The sequence below is a fragment of the Chlorocebus sabaeus genome, chromosome 7 (assembly GCF_047675955.1).
Source record: "Chlorocebus sabaeus isolate Y175 chromosome 7, mChlSab1.0.hap1, whole genome shotgun sequence".
NCBI classification, from domain to species: Eukaryota; Metazoa; Chordata; class Mammalia; order Primates; family Cercopithecidae; genus Chlorocebus; species Chlorocebus sabaeus.
This window is the reverse complement of record NC_132910.1, coordinates 22,518,301-22,545,058: the sequence shown is the minus strand read 5'-3', so window position 1 is coordinate 22,545,058 and position 26,758 is coordinate 22,518,301. Positions and strand designations below refer to the sequence as shown.

Here is a 26,758-nt window from a genome sequence, read left to right as displayed (position 1 = left end):
AAATGAATCCCAGCAAAGAATGAAAAAGTCTAAAAAAATTACATTCAATCATTATAGTTCCCCAAATACCAATGGATGATCCACCCAGCAGTTCTAATACACAAAACATAAATTATATCCAGAAGAAGAAAGATTTACATAATAAACCGTAATCTCAGGATGTAAGATCAAGATTGTTAATAATTATGAACCACATAAGCACACACAGAGGGAAGTTACAGCTTTGTAAAGCATAGGGCACAGGGTGTCATATTAGTAAGCAGCTTTCTTATGATCTACTCAACAGATACGTCTATGGATCTTATGCACAAATGCAGAAAGCAACATTTCATACTTTCACTTCCGAAATATTTTCCTTGATGAATACAGAGTTGGATCTCAATTTCCTCTGTTTTTCAGCCCTTCAGAAACATGGGACTGGGGTACGGATAAATTAATACCTTAATATAAGCCAATTTAAGGACGTATGTTAGTCCTCATTTTCTGGTGCCCTTTAAGAGTCGAACATTTTAACCTTTGGTGCACCTATGCCATAGCAAAGATTAAATAATACTGCAGGCTAAATATACAGTATTGTTCCTCCAGATACATTTTATCACCTGGATGAAACAACGCCATCAACTTCTTCCTGAAGATAGTTTCATTTGGGATCCATGTCATTTATTTTGCTATTCCTATTAAATGCCATGCTCCAAGGTTAGTAAAATATAGACAGCATAATTATCCTTTAAGGAATCACAATGAGGTTGGAAATATCTAGCCATCAGACTACATGCAATTTGACTTAATAAAGACAATCATTAAATGATCAAGGCAGTAAACAAGGCATATCCAACCAATAGCAAATAGGAGATAATCTATTCACATAAGTGTGCAAACAACAGGGGAGACAAATGGTCTTTTTAAGAATACTGATGACTTGGGAGGTCAAGGTTTAAAGTAAACCATTTACAAACTAATATAAGTTTATAGCCAAATTTGGGCATTCAGCACGTTATAAAATCGAGAAACATTTTTGTCAATTTATCTGTCTGTGTTTAAAAGCTGTAAATAAAGCCAGGACTTGTGAGCAGGCCATCTGTGCCAGCACCTGTTTGAGGCAAATCTGATGTCTTCTCTTTGCAATCTGAATTTTTAATTGTTTCCCATAATTGAAGTTCTTTGCAAGTTTTTATTGCACTAAGAAAAATGAAAAAGAGAAATGAACGGGTTGAGATTGTTCCCAAATTGCTTCTGTTAAGAGGCAGACATTTAGAAATGTATATTATCATACTGACCAAGTTTTGCCTCCTATTTCTTTTGACAACTAAGTGATCTGCTTAAAGAGCCAATATTCCTGCAGACTTAGCTAAATTAAATGAATTAGGCTAAACAACTGGCAAACATTTATCTAGGTCCAGGCAAGGACCCAGGGAAATGCCAGATCAGTGAGAACTGACAGAAACTGGTAATACAAAGGAAACTTCTTCAAAAGAAGACATGTCCTTTAGCTTCTAATTTCTTTAGAATGAGAATTCATATTCCTTTAGCTTCTAAATGTATATGCAGGTACCCAAATTTTATCACTGATACCATGGCTTGCCTCTAACATGAGTACAGGAAGTCAGCAGCTTCTCCAAAACTCATGCTGATAACTAACATTCCCCAGCAGCTTCTCTCTCCTCTACTTCCCTCAACCTGTCAGTGTATTGTTGAGAACTAAAGCTGGAAATTTCTTTTTGCATATACAGCCTCCATTGAGACAGAGCCTCACCATCAAGGGGACAGTGGAATGGAGCCTGGCACTCACCAGCAAAGAACCTGGCTCCAAAGACAGGCATGAAAATGGAACTGCCCAGAGAGACTCGGCACCTGTGTTTTAGCAAAGCCTGACTGGAGCCATCTGGCAGCATACCCTCATGAAAGCTGGGACTTGCACAGCATCCATTACTTATATTGGCAAATGTCTACATTTTGATTTGTTGGACCCTCTGTGTACTTCTGTGCAGGAGGAGATACAAACTCTGTAACCCTTTCATGTTGCTTTTTTTTCCCTTCACAAATTAACTCCAAATATCAAATTTTGAGAAGTCGTTCCCAAAGCCAGAGCAGAACTTTTTGCCATTATACCATGGTAACAATATATTATGTATGCCTTGTCTACATAATGCTTTCATTGTACCTCTTTTACACTTCAGCTACAAAATAAACAGCTTAGCCTTGCTATTATCTCACTTTTAAATCACTTTTGCCTAACTTCAGGTATAAATAAGGTAGAAAATGGTTTATATTACCACAACCTGATGAGGAAAGATATAGCTCCAAAGGCTTTTGAGTCCAATATCTAGACTGTAGAAAAAGATGTTGTGAGGAATTTTTTTTACATGACCCATGTTCCCCTTGAGAATCAACTTGTCCAAAACCAGCAATCCTAAATCTGTTCATGTGAGGGTGTCTCTTCTTGAATCAAGCAAAAAGATACCCTCACACACACACACAGAGAAAAAAAAAAAAAAAAACTCCAGAAAAATGCTTTTTTTAAACAATCCTATTAAGAAGAAAATAAATTTTATTCATAGTGAAGTTTTAGGACTCTTTTGGGATTGCAATGCCATGTGTTCAAATAGTCATCGAACACTTCCTATGCATTCTACACTGCTATTTAGACAAGAAATTTAACCCAAAAGTATACCAGCATTTCACCTAAACACACGAAACATGTTGCCTAGAAATCTCCATTTGGAAAGCCAATAAAGACACTCCACTGCCTGCCATGTTTTGTGCGTTTTGTTGCTTAGATGTAGAATGGCCTCTAGAGCCCTTCACCATCACATTATTACATAGAAGACCTCAACTTGGTGATGTGTGGGAAATAAATTATGGTTGAGGAAGCTCATCCCCTTGTGGTTGAATTAGCATATGATTATTAAGCACACTGGGTTCTTAACATTTACTATGCTTAGACAAGTTATTTTGGACTTTCAGGTTTTTCATCTGAAATGATATATACATTAGAGCTGCCATAAAGAACAATATCTAATGCATAACAGGTGCTAAAATAATGTGAGGCATTATTATTATTGCTACTACTAATATCGTTAATGGAATGACATTTCCTTTGTTCAACATCTTGAAGAGTGTTGGAAAACACTAAAGACAGAAATCCTGGCCTACTTTAAATTCAAAGTGTGGTTTTTAAGAAATTGGGTTCACAAACCTAGAAAGATCTCCTTTTCGTCCTTTGTATTTCTATGGATACAGGAGTTGAGTAGAATGAGGCATGCTTAGTCATTCTTGGAAGATCTTAATTTATCCCTACTTTAAATGAGCCCGTGGTGCTCACATTTTATGTCTCTATCTTGCTTACCCTTCTCTCCTTACTTTTCCCTGTCCTTCCCTCTCGTATATCTCTTTCACAGGGAGCAGGATGTGGTCCCAGATCTGCACCTACACTTCTATTGCTTCCAGAGCAACATGGGGCTTGGGAATACAAAAAACTTGGTAAGGGTGGCTCTATTAAGGAAACCAAGCCTTGGAAGAAGATTTACTCAGGGTTGACAGCAGCAAATCAGTTCAGTGTCCTCGAAATACATGAGTTCTCCAGGAAAGGGGAATGAAGAAAAAAGTACTCACATGTGGTAAATAAAGGCAAAGAGAATCATTTCAGTTCTTTTACTCTCTCACAGACCCTAACTGTATAAAACAGACTGACAACTAGTAAAATTTAAAAATATGTTTATTACATGGTAACATCTTGCTGTACACATATTATTTCTTGATAGCTCAAACTGTCATTACTTAGACATAATGATCAATCTTTATACTCTAAATTTAAAAATACTAGAAAGCCCATGAGTGACAACTCATTATGTATTATTTGGCATCTGCAAAGTCGATAATGAAAGTAGCACTACTTTAAAAATAAAACTCCAAGAATATTTTCATATAAATGAAGTAGTAGGCAAAAAATGGAGAGAAACAGAAAATAATAAAATGCAAAATAATGGTAGTGAATTGAAGTTCTGTCCTCAATTTTAAAGCTGAAAGTCACTAGATTTTCCCCTTAAAATATTTCTGAATAATAGTTGTTCCTTACAGTGTGCTATGATCTGAATGTTTGTGTCTCCCCAAAATTCTCATGTTGAAGCCTACTCTCCAATGCAATAGTATTAAAAGGTGAAGGCTTTGCAGTGATTAAGTCAAGACAACCCCACCCTCACGAATGGGATTCATGCTCTCCTGAAAGGCTTAAAGAAATCTGCCTGCCCCTTCCACCTTGTGAAGATCCACAGAATGCACCATCTATGAGGAAAGGGCCCTCACCAGGCGCTAAATCTGCTGGCACCTTGATCTTGGACTTGACAGCCTCCAAAATTGTGAGCAGTAAATTTCTATGGTTTTTAAATTACCCAATCTAAGGTACTTTGTTATAGCAGTATGAACGCACTAAAGCACAATGGCATCTCACATTTTGCTTATTTAATAATTTTCACAAAGGTATCTCATTTATTCCTGGTTATATGCACGGAATAAGACATTACTACCCTTATTTTACAGATATAAAAACTGAAGCTCAAAGAGATTATGTAAATTGCTCATAACCACACTGCTACTAAACATTAGCTCAAGAATTGAAAGAAACCTCTGGAAATGATGGTCCCATGTCTTCAAGAAGATTACAAAGTAGGCCTTCAATGTCAAACAACTAAATACCCACTTGTGTTATATCTCTTAAGCCTGACTCTTCATTGCTATAAAGAGTGGAATACGTTAGCAAATACTGAGAGGGAATGACCCTTGGAGAAAAATGTGTTGTTTATTTAAAGATCTGAACATTATACATTTGAAAAATCAGTCATCTGCCTGGAGAAAGAAAAGGAAAATAAGAAAATAAGAATGGTGCCTGATGGATGAATTAGAAATGCCATAATAACAATAACCATAATAATTACTGTTATTAAGGAACACGATTTCATTCAGGCACTTTGCTAGCAACTTTCCATAGACTGGCTCACTTATTCTCAGGTGGGAAACAGCTTGATCGTGATTTCGGTTCTGGTCAGGACATTCATCTGTGCTATGAAAATGAACAGAAAATGAGAGTCCTGAACAAAACAGTTGGATGTATGTTGTTGCTTTTGGGAAAGAGTTAATCGTATGCAGAAAGGCACGCAGGAAGATGATTCTAACCTTAAGGTGATGTGGGCCTGAGAGTTGCAAGATGTCAACTGACCTATCTGAGAACTAGAGAAGCATGATGGCCCGCTTCAGAAGCAGGTTAGGGAAATATCTGCCTTATACACTGATTAAGGGACCATATCTGAATTCAAGGGTATGGGGCAGTTGGGGGGATGGCCTGGAAAGCATAAAAACCCATCCTGAGACAAATGGGCAAGCAGGGATCCAAAGTGCAGGGAAAAAGCGAAGAATTTCTCAAGGAAACGAGAAAGCTACCAGACCTAGTGGTGGTCCCAGCCAGATCCAATATAAGCCAGTGTGAAGGCAGCTGGATCTAATACCAAACCAAATGTTTGAATGGGCCTAATCTCAAATCAGATCCAATGCAACAAGAGCCCAACTAGTATCACTTATATTTCACTGGAGCCTAAAATTACTATTAACAGAAAAATTGATTTATTTCCATTGTTTGTTCTGCATTGCAAATGACTATCTGTTACTGTAGGTAACAGCAATAGACTATGCTTTCAAAAATACGTAAAGGTGTGTGTGTTTATATCCAGCACATTGCTGATGTTAAACCAGCAATGTGGGAGACAGCTAGGAAGTGGCATCCCGCCTGACAGATAACCTTAAACAGAGGAATCCAGACTCAGGAGTAAGTAGTGGCAACCCATAATGAGAGCAAGTGGATTACATTTCTCATATTTAAATAAAAAAAGAGAAAAATGGTGGTAAATTGAAGATAAGATGCAGAGGTTCTATCAGGAGCAGGCCCGGGGTGCCTACAAATATGGAGGAGACCATAGGCACCAGGAGAAGGCATGGGGAAAGCACCAAGAGGTCTAGGAGCCAGCCGCCCTCCTTGGAGCTGCCACTGTCTCCAGCTCCTTATCTCCCTGGTGGGACAACTTTACCAAGTCTTGGATTTCCAGTGTGATTTAAGACTCCCCTGACACCCACTTAGCAAAAGATAAAACCAATGAAGGGAACAAATTACTCTGTAAGAGGGCTATGATGAGAAAGGTCTTCGTCACCTCCCATTGCTAATGAAAGACTATTGGTATCACTTAACAAAGGGCAGAGGGAATAAATCAGCACTATATCTGCTAGTTTCTTTTCAAATAGTAAGCTACAGAGCAAGTATCATTCCAGAAACCACTCCTACTCAATATAAGATTTTTATTCCCTAATTGTGCTTAAACATATTGTATATAATTTACTAACATTTGTGGAGTGATTACTATGTGCCAGTTACCACTCTAAACATTTTATATATTTTTTCTTATTCTTCATTATCTCTCTTTTACAGACATCAAAAGCAACTACTAAATTACCTTTCCACGTTTCTATTGAAAAAAGAAAAACTTTTCACTAATACAAAGTGAGGTCATAAAATTAGATTAAGGAAAAATAAAATCTATAGTCTAGATCCAATTAGATTACTAAAGCCAATTCTCAATAAAGGGCATCTATACTCCCAGACCTTGGAAGGCAAGGAACTGATCTTTATGGTAATCTAGGGAGAAAAAATGAAGAAGTCAGGAAAAAATCAGGGACAGGTCGATGATGGCTTTACCCAACTTTCTACAAAGATAGTAAAAGGTGAATACTCAAATTCAGGCTCCTCACTGGTTTGGGTCCTTAAAGTCAGGTCTCAATCATCTCTTGCAAACTTTGGGATAAGACAATACATATAAAAAGTATCCATTTAAATGGTACATTAAAAAAATGGCTCATCTTATAAACCATGACTTTTTAAAATGCAGTTGTTAACCTTGTCATAAACATCTTACTAAATATTTATTGAATGAATACCAATTAAGAATAAAATTTACTTCTACTTTCTAATGAAAAGCAAACTAAATACATCTTTATTTTTTAAATGCTATCAAGCAATATTTCCAGGCTTAAACATTATTTTTTTCATAATGCTCTAAAATAATACAGAATTATTAGCTAAGTATCTCAGACCAAATCATTAGGTAGAATCATATGAAACTGCTGACAACTTAATTTTACCCACAAAAATTGCAATTTCATATAGTTCAACCTAAAACAATAGTGAGAAATAAAAAGTAGGTAAAGAAAAATCCAACACCAGAATAACCTAAAACCTCATTAATTTCTTCATGCAAAATTATAGAAAGGCCTCAATTAATATATTGAGAAATGATAGCACTTGCCTAAAATTTAGTACCTGGTAGACATGCCCATAGAATTTACACATGTCTCAGACAAGTAGCAATTTCACAATAATTAGCATTTTGAAAGCTCGCTTCATTGTTCCCTGATTTATTACAGATAAAAAATGTTTTTTGCTGCTTTTTAAAAACATAAAATCGTCTTGAACCCCAAGCCATACCAGGATGCTAAACGATGAGAGTCAGTCTTTAGCTAGGAATAAAGACAGTAGTGTGCTGATAGTGGATATGCCAGTAAATGTTTGAAAACCAGTTTCCAGGGAAAAAAACATTTACATATGAATGTGTGAGTGTGTGTGCATGCGTATGTGTTGAATTTTACTGATATAAAGGATATTGTGACAACCAAGTATAAAGGGGTTCCTGGAGAAACTCCCACTGGCCTGTGCACTGGGAGGAGCGTGCACTGGGGTGGAACCTTGGGAAGTTCGCTCTGTTTGCAGTGGGGAGAAGTCTGGCCCCTCCTCCTCCCGGGTGGTACATGGGATTCAATCTGAAAGGCAGGAAGCCTGTGCTACCAGGACTCTTGCTCTGCTGAGAGTCTCTGCTTCCTTTTTTTTCCTTTTTGCCCAATAAATTCCATTTTTCTCACTCTTCAAATTGTCTGCAAGCCTAATTTTTCATGGTGGTGACAAGGACCCCATCTTTAACTGAACTAAGGAAAAGTCCTACAACAATATGTAACACACCTTATATAAATAATAATAAAATATACAATACTGTATTGTAAATTGCATATAGTTAGTTGATTCTCATATAATACTTTAGTTGATCTTGGCCAAACTCTCACATCAGTAGCTAACATATGGTCGCAACTGGCAAATGAGTATAGTTCCAACATCCATCAAATGTCCAACAAATATTTGTGACATTTGTTGATTAATATTATTACGTATGCTAACCAGTAAGACAAAAGTGAAATAATGAAGATTGAATACGTCAGACTTCATCTATTTGTCAATGATGTGGGTGATTCTTTTCCTAAATCAGATAACAGTTTTTGATCACTGAAAAAAATGTTCTTCAACTTTTTTCTGCTATTCTTTTTAACAGCTATGGACACGTTACACTTTTAAATGTAATCTATGTTATTAGCATTTTCTCCATCACTCCTTTAAGCCTAGAGACAAATGACCAAAAAAAATTTAAAAATCAAGCCCTAATTTGTAGCATTTGCTGGTTTCTATCGGGTAAATACTACCATAACAGCCCATTTCAAGTACCGATATAGTCACTGAATGCAGAGCTGGAAGGAGATGCACAATGGCACACTATTTTACAGCATTTCTACCACCATACAGATACAGTAGATACAAATAACCTTAAGAGCACAGACTACAGTAAAATACACTGAAACAGGCAGAAAACAATAAATTTTCAGTATTTATTATCTTTGTTTTAATATAATTATTTAATTGTATGTTTATGTAATTTAATTTTTAATAGTAGTTGTATTTAACAACCAGCTTGCAAATCCCTGATAACAACTGGCTCTCCTGAATAGATTAGAGCTGGCTCCAGTACACCACCGGGAAATGAAAAAATTCACAACTCTGAAGTTATCTCTATAAATTTCAGTTATTTATTACATTGTTGCTAGCTATAACTAAAGTTGGCAATGTCACTGAGTATATTTTATGGCCTATGATAGAAGACAATGGTATACAAATTTATCTAAGTTTTACATAGAGATATTAGAATCTAGCTCCAACTACAACAGATTTAAAGATTGTGGTCTATTAAAACTATAGCAATAATTCTACCTACAGTAGTTCTATAATTTTTACATAGAAATTTAAACTAAGAACATTCATTTATTAGAAATTGTATTTGGAAATTTATTCTAAGAACATTTGTTTAGAAATGTATTCTAAGAACATTTCATAGTTTTTAAAGATATTAAGTAATTAAACCCTAACATACAAAGGTAACTCTGCAAACTTTCCAGTTAAGAACAAGCACTTCTAGAAAGCCAAAAATTTGTCATTTGATAATTTATAAGAATGTACCTTGAAGGTGTACAAAATTCATTGCTAAAAGATCTCTCAAAGCTAAATCTTGCCTCTGGATATTTAAAAGAAGTTAGGTAGCATTAAGGCCAATAACAACATGTTTTAAAAGGTCTAATCATATTCCACGCTTCAGAGCGTAAGCTGATCAGCTGAAGAGCTGGAAAAGAACTGCCTGCCCTTCCTATTTGCTTTCTGCCCAGCATATATAACATCTCACAAGTGAAAAGGTGGATGACAAAGGCAATTTCAACTTTTCTCTGAAGTACACAGATCTACAGATAGAATGAAAGATTGAATGGCAAGCGATATTAACTCATTAATTGTATTACACATCCAACCAAATACTTTCTCCTAAAGCACAAGATTCTGGCTGGATCCATCTGTTCCTAATTTCTACTCCGCCTGCAGTTCCATGGAAATAAAGTTCACCATACTGGTAGAAAGCCTCCTGCATGCCATATTCATTCCTCTTCTTTTTGAAAATATAGCACTATTTGAAAACAATGCACTTTTTCACTTCTTTATACTTCCCCCAACCCCATGATAAAATAATTAAATCACCAAATATTGGGATTTCATTTTACATGAGAAAGTGGATTATTAAATAAGAAATAAAAGAGTAACTTCAACTTTAATTGCCATAATTTCAAAAATATACATTGTTAAATAAAATATTTGTGACATCAGTTATAATAAACTACTCATTCTATAACTTTCTAGCCATTAAGTAATCCCTCTCTCCAAAAACACAATTAAAACAAAAAAAAAAAAGCGAGGGGAAACACAAAAACCAAAACATTTCCCATCAGCAGCAATATTCTAGGTAACAGTAGAACCATCAAATTGTAGTAGAAATACTACAGATTCAATTCTTTTTTGTAAATTTTTTATAAAAAGCATTTTATTTTAATTATTTGCACATAACCAGTTTTGTCTAAAATATATACCACACATCCTGGCTAACACGGTGAAACCCCGTCTCTACTAAAAAATACAAAAACCTAGCCGGGCGAGGTGGCGGGCGCCTGTAGTCCCAGCTACTCGGGAGGCTGAGGCAGGAGAATGGCGTAAACCCGGGAGGTGGAGCTTGCAGTGAGCCAAGATCGCGCCACTGCACTCCAGCCTGGGCAACAGAGCGAGACTCCGTCTCAAAAAAATAATAATAATAAATAATAAAAAAATAAAAATAAAATATATACCACAGAAAATCTGCTAGCAGTGTTTTTCCAGCCAATAGTTACCTTTAATACTAAGAAGAGAAAACCCATTTCCAGAAATGGAGTGGCTGCGTTGCAATTCAGTTACTCCAACTTTTTCCACGTCAACTGGTTTCATATTATTCTGAAAGTGCAGCTGAGGGCAGTGAATTAGAATCACCCTTATCTACTCATCCCTCTCTCTCTCTCTCTGTCTCTCTCTCTCTCTCTTTTTCTCAGATGGAGTCTCACTCTGTAGTCCACGCTGGAGTGCAGTGACGTGATCTTGGCTCACTGTAACCTCTGCCTCCTGGCTTCAAGCCTCTTGGCCTCACCCTCCCAAGTAGCTGGGACTACAGGTGTGTGCCACCACACCTGTAGTTTTTGTAATTTTTTGTAATTTTTTAGTAGAGATGGGGTTTCACCGTGTTAGCCAGGATGGTCTTCATCTCCTGACCTCATGATCCGCCCATCTTGGCCTCCCGAAGGGCTGGGATTACAGGCGTGAGCCACCATGCCCGGCCTCATCTGTCTTAATACTAAGAAAGATTGGGGGTGGGATGGGAGGATAGACCTAACCCTATCAGCCCAATGCTTAGTGCTTCTTTCCACCATACCTTCATTTTCCATACCTCACGAAAACTGACTTCTCCCTTCTCAGATTGCTCCCAATCATGAAATTTATTTGAAACAAAGGCAATGATACAAAAAATAGACATTCTATAGGAAACTCTAGTAAATCAATAAACTACAGATAGGATACAGGGTCCTGCTTATCATTAAATAATAGGGTTAATACCCATCTTGAATAATTATTCTTGGACCTATCATTATTATATATCAAAAAGCAGATTAGTTTCATTAGAGGTAAAAAATAATATTGAGTCTTTCTTTGATGAAGTCATCATTTATATAGACTGGACACCATTTCACATACAAGCAAACACTTTGTGATAGGAGATTTCAAGGCATTTATCATATCTTACTACTCTCCTCCTAATTCTGGCAAACCACCATGTTGAAAACATATTGACAGAGGTACTCAATAATCTACAAATTTGCTGACTCATCTATAATATTCTATTGTTTCATCACAGAGTTACTACTGAACTACCTCCATCAATCAGAATAGATGTATATGAAGTAAGCAAGTCACCATAGCGTTAGCACCCGACAACAACTGCAGCAATCTTTCCAGCAAGACTGCAAACTTGCCCAACTGGATTAAAAATATCACCATGAAATGACTATGGCATATGAACGCAAGAAAAGAAGAAATATGGAGAAGGGTTAAAACAAAGATGACAGGAGATAGTATAAAGGTAAGTGAGACAAGTAAGAGAAAGCAGCAGCCAGCTGGCCTCTGCATTACCATTATCAGGGTTGGTAAACATCCTACTTGCACTGGAGACTGTCTTCCCAATGTCAGCCAGGGACCGAAGGTTGGATTTCTTGGTTTGATGCCGGTGCTTCCGGAGCAAAGTATAGGTCACCTTATCCTTAAGTTCAGGTTTCAATAGGCCTGTCTCAATCTGATGGTCAACGATCATCTCTGATACAAAAACAAAGCAAAACAAAAGCAAAAAACAAAACTCAGTCACAAGACCATAAAGTTATTTTTTTTACTCTAACTTTATGGATGTCATCCTCAAATTTCACATCAAGATATTGTTTTCCAAATTTCCAATTTCCCATTTTATATAAAAGATAAAGATACAGGGTACACAGATACTGTCATTGATGACAGAGATACAAATATTAGAGTATTCACTTTATGTTTTTTCAATCCCAGTTATGGTGTATTCACAGAAGTCAGATTATTCTGTAACATAATAAGTCAGTAATTTATATTTTTCAATTAAAAGGGGAAGAGTCAAAAAGTTCATGTACTCATAGCAAAGGTATATCAGAAATAGAAATATTTAAAAACTTGAAAAGAGTATAGAAAATTTAAAGTAATGACATTGCTGATTTTTAAAATCTATTTTCCCAAATTCTTCTATAATGTGATATGTACTTAATAATAGAATACAGTAAAGGAAAACAATACTCAATATCAGATCATTTGAACACCAGTTAATCCAATGAAAGAAAGATTAAACTACAAAATTATGTTGTAGTCTTTTCTAAGAAAGGAGACTTATTCTTATTGTTCAAATCCAACTAAAGACTTTCCAATATACTTCCATTGGGCATTTTAAAGTATAAACTGACTGAAATTTTTAATGAAATTTTAGTATCTTAGTCTTACTACCAAAAAAAAAAGTAAAGTTTCTATTACTCTGTTTTTCATATGATTTTAACCAGAAAGATGACTGTGTTTCACAGAAATTGCTCATAGGTCATTCTGCTGGAAGGTAAGTTCTTATTCCAATTGAAAATAAGAAACCCTCTTTCTCACAAGTCAGCATGTCAGCAGTATAGCATAAACGAAGCCTGGTGCATTCTACTCTACATCTTCACAACAGGCCAACATTTATCTCCAGCAAGAATGGGGCTGAGGACAAAACATTACAGAATCTGTGCAAGATATGCATTGGTAGGAGTCTGTCTCGATGTATGCAAGTAGAACTTTTGTCCTCTGCACAGAATGAGAGTAATGGATCCCACGGCTCCCTTTCTGGCACATGGATGCATCTAGCATACATTCATATATTCCTCTTGGGCAAACTTTAGTATATAAATGTAGAGAAATGAACAATATTCTTTTCTAAAAGGCTGGCAAGAAAATTGATGGGTACTGGTAGGATAACAGCATCTCCCACAGATTCCCACTTCTTTGTAAAGAGAAGTTACAGATGTTCAAGGGGTTTTGCTTGGGCATGACTGAACTTCTCAAAAGTCCATCTTCTAAGCACTCACAGAATTGGCCTCACAACCTATAGCTAGAAACTGGTAATTCACACAGTGTACAATCAGCTATTTGGAAGCTAAGCAGAGGTTGAATCCAGGATTTTCATCACATGCCTCACAGAGGTGCCATAAATGTTACATAACATGGGACCACTTGGTAAGGAATCCGGGCAAGACAGGAAGAGTTTCTCCCATAGAAATGTTTTGGTTTGAGAGTGGCTTTCAGCTCTGAGTATTTTAAACTACACAAACCCCACTCAGTAAAACTATCAGAATTGATCCTGTAATTACAATTAAACCTCTCTTCCACGGTAAATAATCAGGTGCCTACAAAACACAACCTCTCTACTTTTCCTTTAAGTCCTTTTAAAGTGGAAAGTCCATTTTACAGAAGAACCAGAAAAACAAACAAACTGCCCCACCATATCTCCTATGAGGGTTATCAAACTCCTACTCTAATTTCAGGGTTGTAGACTAAAGTGTTTCTTATCTACCCTTCCTGGCAGGGCCTCCCTCTATTCTTGCCCTCCCTTGAAATCTCAAACCAATCTTTATGTGTGCACAGCCGGTCCTCTATTACTAATGCCTGGAAATCACCAGTTAGCACAGGTTAAAACATCTGTGTGGCTTTATGCCCTTCATTAAGTTTCCATTAAAACGGCCAACATTATAGGGATCTCTTTAAGCATAAACTACAAAATCATTCAAAGGAAAGTGGGGGCAGTAACATTTCACAGCTACACTGAAATTAAGCCTTCAGTGTTCAAAATCCCACAGACGCTACCAATTGGGAGAGAATGTGCCAACTCTAGATGATAGCAGAGCTGATAGGAACTTCATGGAGCATCAAGTTCAACCTCCTGCTATGCAGATGAGAACACAGGGCCATAGTGACTTGCCCACAGACATGGACTGATTAGAGGCAAAACTCCTATATAAAACCAGGTTTTCTGACTCTAAGTTTAGATCTTTTTCCATGTCATACAATATTTTTCTTTATTTAAAAACTAAGCTCTAGAGAAAAAAAGTAATTGATATATGCAGAGCTTTTGCAAACCAAGAGAATGATGGCCATGTGACAGAAGAATGGACAAAGATCATAAACATTCTTAAAAGAAATACAAAGGGCCAAAAACACATAAATAAATATGCAACTTCAAGATTAAGATAATTTAAATAAACATACAAATATGACCAATTATGAGGTTTTTTTGTCAAAGGGATAAAAATTGAAGAGTTGAATCAACCCCCACGACGTGAAAGGTATTTAATAGGCAATTCCATTTCTGATGACAATGTTGCAGTATTGACTATGCAGTACAAAAGCTCTGTACTATGTTCACACCTTTTGAATATTCTGCCATTAGAAATGTATACTAAAGAAATAATTTCACAACAATATAATAAAGATGTTCACTTCTTTTCTTTATAATTAAAACTTGAAGGCAATCTAAACGCCCAAGAATACTTTATTGAATATTTTGCAGCCATTATAGTAATGCTTTTATTTCTATTTAATGACATTAAATGGTTCATATTATGTTATGTTTTTAAAAAAGACTAAAATGATGTAGTATGATCCCATTTTGTAAAATCAATTATATATGTGCAAACAGAGTTATACAGAAAAAAATGCTGAGAGGACAGCTCTGAGAGATTAGATTAGTGACTATTTTTAATTTTACGTGTAACAGTTTTCCGGGTTATTTAAAAATGAACATGCATTAGTTTTGTGACTAGAAAAAAGTTATTATCATTTTGAAAATGTAAAACGTATAAAAAGTAAGAAACAATAGGACCAATACATCTGCCAACACGCACAGCTCAGGAATGCCTTTAAACATAAAAATGAGACTCCAAAAATAGAGCTACATTTTCCCAATTCACTTCCCACCATGGTAAAATACCTGAAATGGCTTATAATTTTTTTAACTTAAGAGGGGAGGAAAATTCCCATAGACTCGGCTTCATACGTGAATGACACTCTTTAAATGTAGAATTACAACGAGGATACTAACAATAAAGCTATTAAAATAATCTGTGAAAATGATGTTTTATCTTTTACAACACTTTAAAGATAAATTTTTCTATTAACATTCAGAAGGCATTCTTCACGAAAAAATCAAGTAGAGGTCCTGAGAAGAATCAAAAATAGGCTGAATTTTTATGTAAGTGTGAGAAGTAACACCTGCTTAAACAGTCGTGCACTGTGGTGCAGGGCCCTCACATGGTGTGGCACTGTCTTTGAACCTGCAGGGTGAGACGCCTCTCAGAGGCAGGCTGGTGAGGGGTAGCAGGTGGACTGCAAAGGAAGATGAAAAGCAGCTATAGTTTGTTTGATATAATCATGCTTGCTATTATTTCTTTTTCTTCTCATTTGTTGATATAACATTGGGGTGTGGGGGAAGATGCATCTTAAAAATTAGCTGTGCATGATTCTCAACTCAGAAATATTGGCATGAGTTGGGACAAAACAACTCCACCTCACCCACTGCTATAAAAGGATTTTTTAAATAACCAAATAATGACTATAACTTTAAGTTACTGTGCCATCATCTGTCATTTAGATGAAATAAGGGCTCTGTTTCCTCCATGTTTTACCCTCTGTAGGGTTTTGATTATTTCAAAGGATTAAGATTTTTTTAGCTAGTGACACTCTTTCAAACATGCTCTTCTCCCCATTTCTGGAAATCTGGCCCTTTTCCTCGTCTTTGTTTTACTTGTGATGTGTTATTTGCCCCTGAACTGTTTTTCTGTATTATCAGCTCCGGGATGACAGTACTGGCTCTCTGACTGCTTGCCCCAGGGACTGCAGAGAAAACATATTAGTGAGTGATGATACCTCAAAGTGACCTAGTAGTGTCAAATTTTAACATGTAATGACAATTTTTAAAGTAAATGCATGGAGAGAAAAAGTTCACAGCTGATAATAAAAAATAATGAAAAACTGAAGGGAAACCACAAAATGCTTGGTTAACCTCTCCTACATGTAGTAAATACCAAGACCTTCTCTCTTTGGCCATTGGCTAAAGACATTCCGGTATAATGTGGTACTCTCTCTTCTACAACATGAAAAGGGTCAGTTAGTTGCTGAAGACCAGAAGCTCAAGATGGCTCTTCCTGGTGATGAAAATCCCAAAGACAGTTTTACAGAAACATCCAAGTGTGTAATTCAACTTTTAACTTTCATCACACTTGCTGATCAGTTCCAAGCACAGCAGAGATGCTGTTCAACTGTTTCCAGCTCTGTCTACCACACCGTTTGGAATTTTGTCTCCTGTTCATGAAGGCACTGAGTGTCTCTCCATCTGACTCACTTCTCTACACTCTGCTAGGTGACATGCAGAAATATCTGGATAAACTATTTATAATGGGATAGACATGTAAGTAGACAGCAAATACATCTGATGATCTTATTTAATGCTCATAACAACCCTGAAAGGTCCACCTCCATCTTCTTTTTATAGATGAGGGAATGAAGACTCCGAAAGAGTTCAGTAACTGGCCTTGCCCATGATCATACATGCTAATATGGCTAGACTTTAATTAAAACCCCCCAACATTAAATCCAGCATTCCTTCTTCAACATCACACTGTATCTCATGGGAATTAGTATATGATATCTTCCCATAGAGTAGGTATATTTTAGTAGAGGACAAACCCTGAGCACAGTGGCATGAATCCCTAAGTGGGGAAACTTTAGGCAGTAATGATCATCTATGGTAAAAAAATAAAATAAAATAAGATAAAATAATTTTTTAAATAAGGGAATCTTCCTGGTGATCCTTATTCTCCTCCTAGACTGCCTATACACTGCCAAGTCATGATTTTCTTCTCCGGTTTGCCCTACATGTATGCACATTTGACTTATTTTCAACTTGTGTAATTTTTGACATCTTTGCTCCAGGTTAGTTCTTAAAGTCTGAGAATGCAGAAATTAGAATTTTCACTCAAAAACTGGACTGATCTTTGTCAATCATTATACTTTTCTGGATAACAATCTCTCTTGCAGCTTTTAATAAATGAAAAGATGCAATGGAACAGATGGCCCAGAAAATCATTATTTCTGTTTGCTTCTGTCTTTGTAGATGGGTTCCACTCTCCCTGGGTACCATAATCCAAGATCCCTTCTCATATATCAGATTTCCATTTTCAGCTTCACCTGCCTTGTTAAGTATGAAAATGCTATACAAAACTCTGTTTCCTCCATTATTTTCTAACCACATATGCAGATTTTTACCTATGTTGACATGTACCTTGTCTCATTTACAAAGTGGTAGATTTGCAAACCCTAATTTCAAGGCCTAGAACAGTGTTCGGCACATTGTAGAAGTTAGTGTACCACTGCTGAATAAATGTATAAAATAATTATTTCTGTCCATCCAGAATCTTCACATAAGTCCTCTCCCTTCTCCACTTGTATTTTTAGTAGAGACGGGGGTGAGGATTTCACCATGTTGGCCAGTCTGGTCTTGAACTCCTGACCTCAAATGATCCACACACCTCGGCCTCCCAAAGTGCTGGGATTACAGGCATGAGCCACCACGCCCAGTCGTACTTTTCCTTTTTAGTTATTTTTCATTTAATATGCACAGATTTACATTCACTTTCACTTATTGGCATAAGATTAATGTTATAAATGGAGTCTCCTTATTCATCCATCCTTGGTTATACTGGACTGGAAGTCCAGACACTAGATTTCTAGACGTCTTTGATCTTAGACTTGCACTCTAAGCTTCTCTGGACCTCAGTTTCATCATCTGTAAAGTAGGACTTAAATCATCTGTAAGAAGAGAAATAGTCTAGTTTCTGGGTTAGGGCTGACTGTAGGCAAAAGTCAAGCCCCTTTAGTTGCATGTGGAGAAAGGCTGGGTGGGACATGGATCCAGCACGATGTTACAGGTAAGTGACTGAGTTAGGTCACATTGGTGCCAAGTATCATTTGTATCACCACCATCAAAGTCACTGAACCTCATGGTACAGGGCAGCTTTGGCTTCCTTTGTAGTTAGTACTTTGTGCATTGAATGCTAACTCATCATGCTGAACACCTTGGGCACACACCACTGCATTCCAAACTGGAGCCATTGTTTTCAAATTCTATCAGTGGCTTGGCCTAAACTGCCGTATTACCCTTCAGATCTAGGTGTGCCAAAGATCACATTTTTCTTAAAAAGAAGTGCGGGGGCTCCACTTCTTATTCCTAGGAAATTCCATAACCAGGTGAGCACTGGACCTGCAGCGATGACTGCACTTTTCCAAGGGGTCTGCAGTGTGCCTGCCCTGGGATTGTGGGGAAGAAGATGTGGATCAAAGACCTGTAGAAGGTGACCAGTGTAACATTCCTGTCTAATTTTAGAGTTACTACAACGTTTCTTTGCATATCTGTAGACAAAAGGCTTACCTATGACATCCATATCTTTATATTATAGATAATATGAATGCCGCAGCATTTGTGTTAGAAGAAAAGATTAGCTGTCAAGTGAGGCATATGTCTGGCTGACGTATATACACTTGGTTCTTTTTCAGAGAGCTTATTAGTTAGATTTGCAAAGAAGCCCCACACTTTTCATGCATCTGAAGTACATAAGGTACAAGTGGCGGGCACCTATAATCCCAGCTACTTGGGAGGCTGAGGCAGGAGAATCGCTTGAACCCAGGAGGAGGAGGTTGCAGTGAGCTGATATTGCGCCACTGCACTCCAGCCTGGGTGACAGAGTGAGACTCTGTCTCAAAAAAAAAAAAAAAAAATTGAAAAGCACAGGGAAAGGATTGAGAAGCAAAGCTAGAAGGAAATATTTCAAAATGCCAACAATGACCAGGGGAAGATGTTATGGAAGATAGTTTACTATTTTCTTAATATTTGTATATTTTTCAGATTTTCTTGCAATAAATCATACTAATGTTACAATACAAAAAGAGAGAATAAATGTTATAACACATTTAACTCTGCTTACACTACTAGTCATCTGCCTGGATGGGGACTTGTGGATAGGTAAAGCCGAAAAAAATAATACAGACTTCAAACAGCATACTTACCCACCAACTGTGGGAGAGAAGAAGCCTCCCGATCAAGCATGATGGATCCTTTCTCCATACAAGTCCTCAGCTCAAATAAACTATGAAGGGACAATGTAGCCACATGGGGCTTGCTCCATCTTTCCCCACCCTGTTCCACTTTTTCTTCAAACTTGATCCACCTAGGAAGATGAGATTAGTGAAGAGCAATTAAAAGTGCTCTAACTTCCTCTAGAAATAGCATTCTTAACCCCTCCATCTTCACCCCTTCCAGCACCTCCAAAATGTCTCCTTTCATGGAGTATTAATAGCTTATTATATCATTAATTATATAATCTTCATAAATACACCCAAAGAGAAGCACTAGACTGCTCCTTCCCCTGAAGTTAGAGAGGCAAAAAGCAAAGCAAGAGAAGCCAAAGCATCCTTGGCTTTTTATCTGCCTATATGTAACCATGAGATCCTTAAGACTAATTATTTAACTAAATTGTTTAATAAGGTAGAAAAATTTGCATTTCAAAATTCTCCATGTGGGCACAGCCTACAGTGCATAAAAATAGCTACCACCGTGAGCATTCTGTTGTGACTTCACGAGGCAAGTTTAAATAAAGTGAAATATCAGTGATGAACCAATATTTATCTCAGACATAAGAAACATGATGTGTGAAGTGGCAAGATGAATGTAAAATTTTGTTTTATTGATGCTTAAGGAAGACCGACATGTTTTGTTGTGTCTTCCTTTAATACACATATCTCAGCTGATGCATATTGCCCTCTTATTGTGATTTTAAAAGCTTTACCCTTCAAGTCTGGTTCCACGTGTGTTTAAATATACACAAGCTCGGTGAACAACAGATTATTCTGATAACACGAGATCTCCTATTAACCTTAGCGATGGAACAACCCTCTTTTCTAGCTTCTGCTTTCTAAGACTCCTAGACATTTTGATAATTTAGCAATATATAGCAATAAAAACCTTAATGGAAATAAGAGCAAAACACATTTGACAGACTTTATATCCCACATATTACACAAACAGACACTTCCTACACTGTTAAAGGAAAATGGGAAAGCGTCATCGTTCTGCTATTCATCATGATACTAACAAAAAGGTTTCTTTCACTTTCAACTTTCTGAGAGATATTGAAAGAGATAAAGATGGAATAAAAATTGTTTTTCTACATTCTTCACCCAAAGGTTTAATGATTGAAAAGTGTTTTCCTAGAAAAAGCTAAACACTCACCTAACTCACTAAAGATGAGAACAAAGGGCAGAGATCAGAGGAAGCTCTACATAGGGTATTATTTATAGACCTCGTACCACCCCCAGAGGAGGGGAAAAAAATGCATTAGTAGAACCAGGAGTGAAAATAGATCAAGTGATCAGCCCACAATGTCAAAGAAAATTTAGAATTTTAATCAAGCCCAGCACCCATATGTTTGAGAAGTATTTTAGCCTATCTAAAGACTTTCTCCCCTCATGCTCCTCTCAGGAAGGCTCTCACAGCCAGGCAACTCCCATGTCAGTGGTAACCTTGTATCAACCTTACCCACAATTCTAAGACCTTCCTTCTTCTCCCTGTATCCTCCCTAAAAATGCAGGAAGGGAGATTTTTACTGTTTACCTCATAAGTTAAAAGGTCAACAATACCACCAAAGAAGCTCTGAAACTTCAGAACTGGACTTGGTTTATTTCTAAAAAAGTAGCTGTGACACATTCCAAAACAGAATGAAAGACTTCTAATATTCGTGTGTGTGTGCGTGTGTGTGTGTGTGTGTGTGTGATTAAACTAGTATTTACTTTGGTTCAAGTTACAGCCAGAGAAATAGAAGGAACTGGGAGGAAAAAAAAATGGCAATTTTATATCACACTCAAATAATTCTATGGGTTTAACCAAAACTGTAAAAGGTTATAAGGTGATTAGAGTTATTTTGAGACTAATCCATTTTTGATGGAGAATGTTACATTGGTTAACTTCAGGTATATCATCCTTTTTATGCTTGCTCATAGAATCTCTAAGCATGTTTGCTGGTAATTGGCATATGAATCATATTTATATATGATACTATAATTTATTGCTCAAGATAAGACTCTAGAAAAAGGAAGATACCATCATACATGAAAGCAAGTCAGAGTTATCTAGAATTATGTCATCTATAAAGAGTGTAATGACTCCTTGATTATTCTTGAATTCCTAAGAGTATGCTTATTTTCTGAGGGATAGAATATGTGGTCATAGAATTTAAGCCCAAGATGAATGACACAGAGCAGCTAGAAGCCCTGTAAAGGGCAGTGTTTTACAAGACCTCTTATCTTTCCTAAATGAGCCCCCACTTCTATCAGCTGCCAACAGCCTGTACTGCCAAATCTATTCCTTAAAAAAAACTAAGCCTCACTTATATATAGTAGTTCTTTTCTGCCATCATCCTCTCTATGGTCTGAATGTCTATGTCCTCACAAAATTCATATATTGAAATCCTGTCCCCCAAGGGAATGGTATAAGGAGATGAGCCCTTTGGGAGGTGATTAGATGGATTAATGTCTTCATAAAAGAGTCCCCAGACAGCTATCTAGCCCCTTCCACCATGTAAAGACACAATGATATAGTGCCATGTGTGAGAAGCGAGGCTCTCACCAGACACTGGATCCGACAGTGTCTTGATCTTGGACCTCCCAGCCTCTAGAACTAAATTTTTGTTGTCTGTAAGCTACCCAGTCTATGGTATTTTGTTATAGCAGCCTGAATAGGCTAAGACAATCTTCAATTGTCCAAATAATATAAGTTTAATAAGATTTTATTTAAAAAGAAAAAGAAGCAAAACCATTGCCGTTCTTTGTGGTCCATCTTTTATTTATTCCTCTCCATAGTTTATATTGTAGGCAACTTGGTTAGACTTAAATATGACTTCGAATACATTTAAAAAGTGCATTTGGAAAACATAAATCCAAAATAGGGTGGATTTATGAAATAGTATTACTCACCCTTCTGGATTACACCAGCTCTTTAGGTCAAGATTCAACCATAAAGGAATGGAAATATAAATTCTCAAAACTAGCCAGTTCCTTAAAATCTGTATTTATAAGGGATAAATATTATCTCATAGCTCAGTTTAGCATCTATTTTACTTTAAGTTCAGCAAATATTGAACATTGTGATGATGTCATATTACAGCACAACTTACAGCCTAAGGAGAACTCTGGAAAAATGCCTATTAAATTCCTTTAAAATGTATTGCTCTAATTGTTTAAGAAACTGATTATACTTCCAACAAATCCTTTTGGACATAAGATACTAGCTTTCCCACTTAAATAGATCATTTTCAGGCAGTTTCATTCCAGAAACGGCACATGCTTTGTCTAGCCTCCTCGCATATCAAGGACAAATTTGGATTTAGAAAAAAAAAAAAAAAAAAAACTGAAAACTACTCAATTCAAATCAGAGCCCATTAAAGAAAAGGGTAAGGCAAAAGTACTAAAGTTCATCCTATCCAAGTGCCAATGAATCTGCAAAGGTGCTTTAGAACCATGTAATTACGTTTAAAAAATAAATAAATAAAAACAGACTTTTTGCTGTAGAGTATACTAAAAGCCACTATCTCCCCTTCATAATAACTAAGAATAACTACATATTTGCAATAAGTTTCCCACTTTCTTTTTGTTTCAGTACTTGACAAGTTACAGAAAAATTTGTTTCAGAAGCAGGCTTTTTAAATACTTGCAATTACAAAATGGTTTTAACCTTAGAGGAGGAGTTTATTAGGTGAAGTTTATTCCCAGGTCGTAGAAGAATAGTGATAAAATACTTTGCAGTTTAAGACATTTTCAGTGACTGCCAAGCAAACGGCATTTCACTCGTTTGTTGAAGAAAAAAAAGACCCACTGGGAATCACTGAATTTTGTAACTTTCCAATCATATGATTAAATATAATTAAGAAAAAAACAAGACCTCTAACTTAATAACATATCAGTTGTACAGCGGAAAACAGACATGACCTTTACACTACATAAATTCCAACTACGTACAACTATTGAAATGATGATAAATTTCTTGCTAACTAACAAGTGCCTTATCACCCATAAAAGAAGCCAACGCTAGTGTACACCTGGGAAAAATGAGGTTTTTAAGGAGAATTCTTAAAATTCTAGATCAACTATTAATGTTATCATATACAACTACATAGACATAACTACATATGATTACATAGATGATTAAATTCCTTGAGTCTTTTTCTTACAGAAAAATTAACTTGGTCTGAAATAGAATTTTCCAAAGCAATTCAGTAGAGAAAAGACAGAGAAGTCAGTGTAGACTGGGAGAGAGTAGTCTTTGCCCAAACCCACAGTATAAGTGCACATGTTGATGCTTAATGGCCACGCCCTTAAATCAGGTACTTCAGAGATGGCTCAGGTAAATCTGCCAAGTAGAAACACAAGTGGATGTACATTTGTGGTGTCCAGTTGGAAAAAAACATCAATACCCCTTTCCTTTATTGGCTTGTGTTTATTGAATCTTGTGATGGCTTTCCTTTATACCCAAGTATGGCAGCACAGTTTGAATTACGCTGGGGGAGTTATCTTTAACAAACATTCATATAACAGTGGTTAAGTCCAGCACTGCCCATCTGAAAAGTCACTGAAGATAAACTGACAGCTAATAATCATTTTTGCAGAGATATCCCTACTCAAGTGAATAAAGAATTTGGGCAAGGGGAAAAAAAAGCTCCCTTTCTCCTGATTTTGGGCCATCATCAAACTTGGATCATGAATTATTCTTTTACCAGTTTTCTTTTTTGAACCCATTAGCTGACACCTAGTCACCTAGACATTCTTAATGGAAGCACAGGCTTCTTCACCTATTCCAAACAATTTTTCAGGTCTGGTAAGTCTACCCTTTTTACCGTATTCAACTTGTGCTCTATTTTGAAAGAACCACTGAAAATTCAAAGTTCTAACTTTTAGGAAAGGCAAGAACAGGTGAAGGATGTAGAAGGGATGGTGATGGAGTTGAGTGTTACTTTAAACTTCATATAAATAAATACTTAAACTTGTTCATAGTATAACTACTGTGCTTTCCATGACTTAAAAGGGGATATCTCCCCCTATAATTGAAACAATTCTCATTTTTTTCAGGCACAGGGCCAACCTGAAATTCCTGAAGTAGTACTACAGCCATAATAATGCTGATGTTCAATGTTGGTTATTCCTACAAGAATACCCTACACTGAACTTCAGATCTACTCTTCCTACAGATTTTCTCATCTCAATAATGTGTAGGAAATCATTAGCCATCTCAATAATATGTAAGAAATCATTAGCCAACTGAAAAGTATAGAGTCTTAAAAGAGAAAGAAGGATGATATTGAGTTCTGAGGGGTGTAGATTTATAATAGAACCCACAGGGAGCTGGAGAAGTCCAGAGAGTTAGCTGTCTATGGAATAAAATAGGCTATCAATTGTGGCTTTCACAGAAAATCAAAATATTATCAATTTATAAGTTGGCCAGAAAAAGATTCATGTCACATCTTCATATATAAAATGAATTCCTTCTAAGCATTAAACTTTTATTAGTCTGGTAGCTTTGAGCGCTTTTAATGGGAGAAAAAAACTATCGTATCTGGAAGCTAGACATCACGAATGGAAGTCAAAAATTATTGCAAAAACATTCTGAAAGCAGGGTATGTCCCAGGTAGTAAAGGTTACTGAAAAGCTGAATATTTCCAGAAGCATATTCACTCCAAGCTTCTCCAAATAATTTAGGTGGAGTAGCAAACTAAGAATAAAGGTTCTATTTCTCTATTCATTGATTCTATTAACCAGTCTTTATTGAGAACGACCTGTGTGCCAGGTAGTTTCAGGCACTAGGAATATAGTGGCAAAACAACTGAAAAATTCTGCCCTCACAGAGCTTTAATTCAATTGGGAAGAAACAATAACAAGATATACAATATGTTAAATGATGACAGGTGCTAAGGACAAAAATAATGAAAGATGAGGGATAGGAAGTACTGGGGGAAGGTTTCAATTATAGATAGGACAACTACTAAGCAGGTAATATTTGAATGAAGACCTGAAGGAGATGAGGAAATGAGCCATGCAAGTAACTGTGGGGGTTCAGGGAAGAGAGAACATTTCAGACAGAGGGAACAACAAGTCCAAAGTTCCTGACAGATTAGCATGACTGGCCAGTGAGCCTCAAGTAGAGTGAAGCAGAGGAAATGAAAAGGAAGACAAGGTCAAAGAGATCATGGCAGATCGTTCATAAAGGAAGTAAGAGCAGGTGCAAAGAGATCAACTAATTAGGAGGCATCTGCAGCAATCTCAGTGAGAAATGATGGGATGAACTAGAGTTGCAGCAGTACTGAATGTGAGATGTAGTGAGATCTCTGAATATGTGAATATCTTTAAGGGTAAAATAGAGTTTGCTAATTGGTCAGATATTGGGTGTAGAGAAAGACAGGAATCAAGGAAGACTCCAAAGTTTCTAGCTCAAGAACTAAAAGAATGGAATTGTCTATTGAGATGAGGTAATCTGTAGGAAGAGTAGATCCGAAGTTCAGTTTTAGACATGTCAGTTTTGAGACTCCTATTAGCCCTCTGATTATTTGATTCCAATTAAATAAGGAATTATATCTGTGCTTTTATAAATGCATATATTATCAATATATTAATAAAATGGTTTGAAACTTTAAACATAGGTCCTCTTCTAAGCTTTATCAATGGTATACTGGGTACCTTGGGTCATTCATTCCATAGCTGTTTATCAGTAAGAAAGAGAAGAATTATACAGAACCCTAATTTGGTCAATTAATACTTCTAAGAAAGTATTATATTCAGAACAGCTTTGTCAAAGGCAATCAGTTCTCAACCAATCACACATTAAACAAATGTTCATTAAGAGCTTATTATGAATCAGACACTGCCATGAATTAGAAATATGATAGTGAACAGACAGACATGGTAGTCTCTGTCTGCAGATAAATTAACGTAATGAGGGAGGCCATATGAAAACAATAATATCACATACATAATGAATTAATCAACAGCAATTGTGGCAAGTCTATAAAGAGAAGTTATACAGCATGGCCTTGACACACGGTACACTCCCAACACTCTTCCTCTCCAGCAGTAGGGTGTCTTGGGGAAGGTCTACATCAGCAAAATGGCACATGTGCTCCCAAAGAAGTAACGTCTTTAAGGATGGTAAAGTATTCAAAACCATCTTAATCTTTAAAAATCTTAAGTGAAAATTCTATGCTTCTATCATTCAATGTTGAATTACGTATACAGTGAACTATAATCTCTCTACCTTTCTGGGACCAG

The 26,758-nt window shown here is 36.5% G+C and overlaps 1 protein-coding gene across 2 annotated transcripts in view; it reads right to left on the bottom strand.

The window, feature by feature from the left end:
• The window catches only part of SLC4A4 (solute carrier family 4 member 4), a 390,757-nt gene that overhangs the window by 204,313 nt on the left and 159,686 nt on the right, over positions 1–26,758 (bottom strand). For both annotated transcript variants that reach the window (XM_007998838.3, XM_007998839.3), the window contains exons 5-6: positions 19,460–19,620; positions 11,942–12,121 (exon numbers count right to left, since the gene is read on the bottom strand). In XM_007998838.3, coding sequence (XP_007997029.3) covers positions 11,942–12,121; positions 19,460–19,620 — 341 coding nt within the window. The remainder of the gene's footprint in view (positions 1–11,941; positions 12,122–19,459; positions 19,621–26,758) is intronic.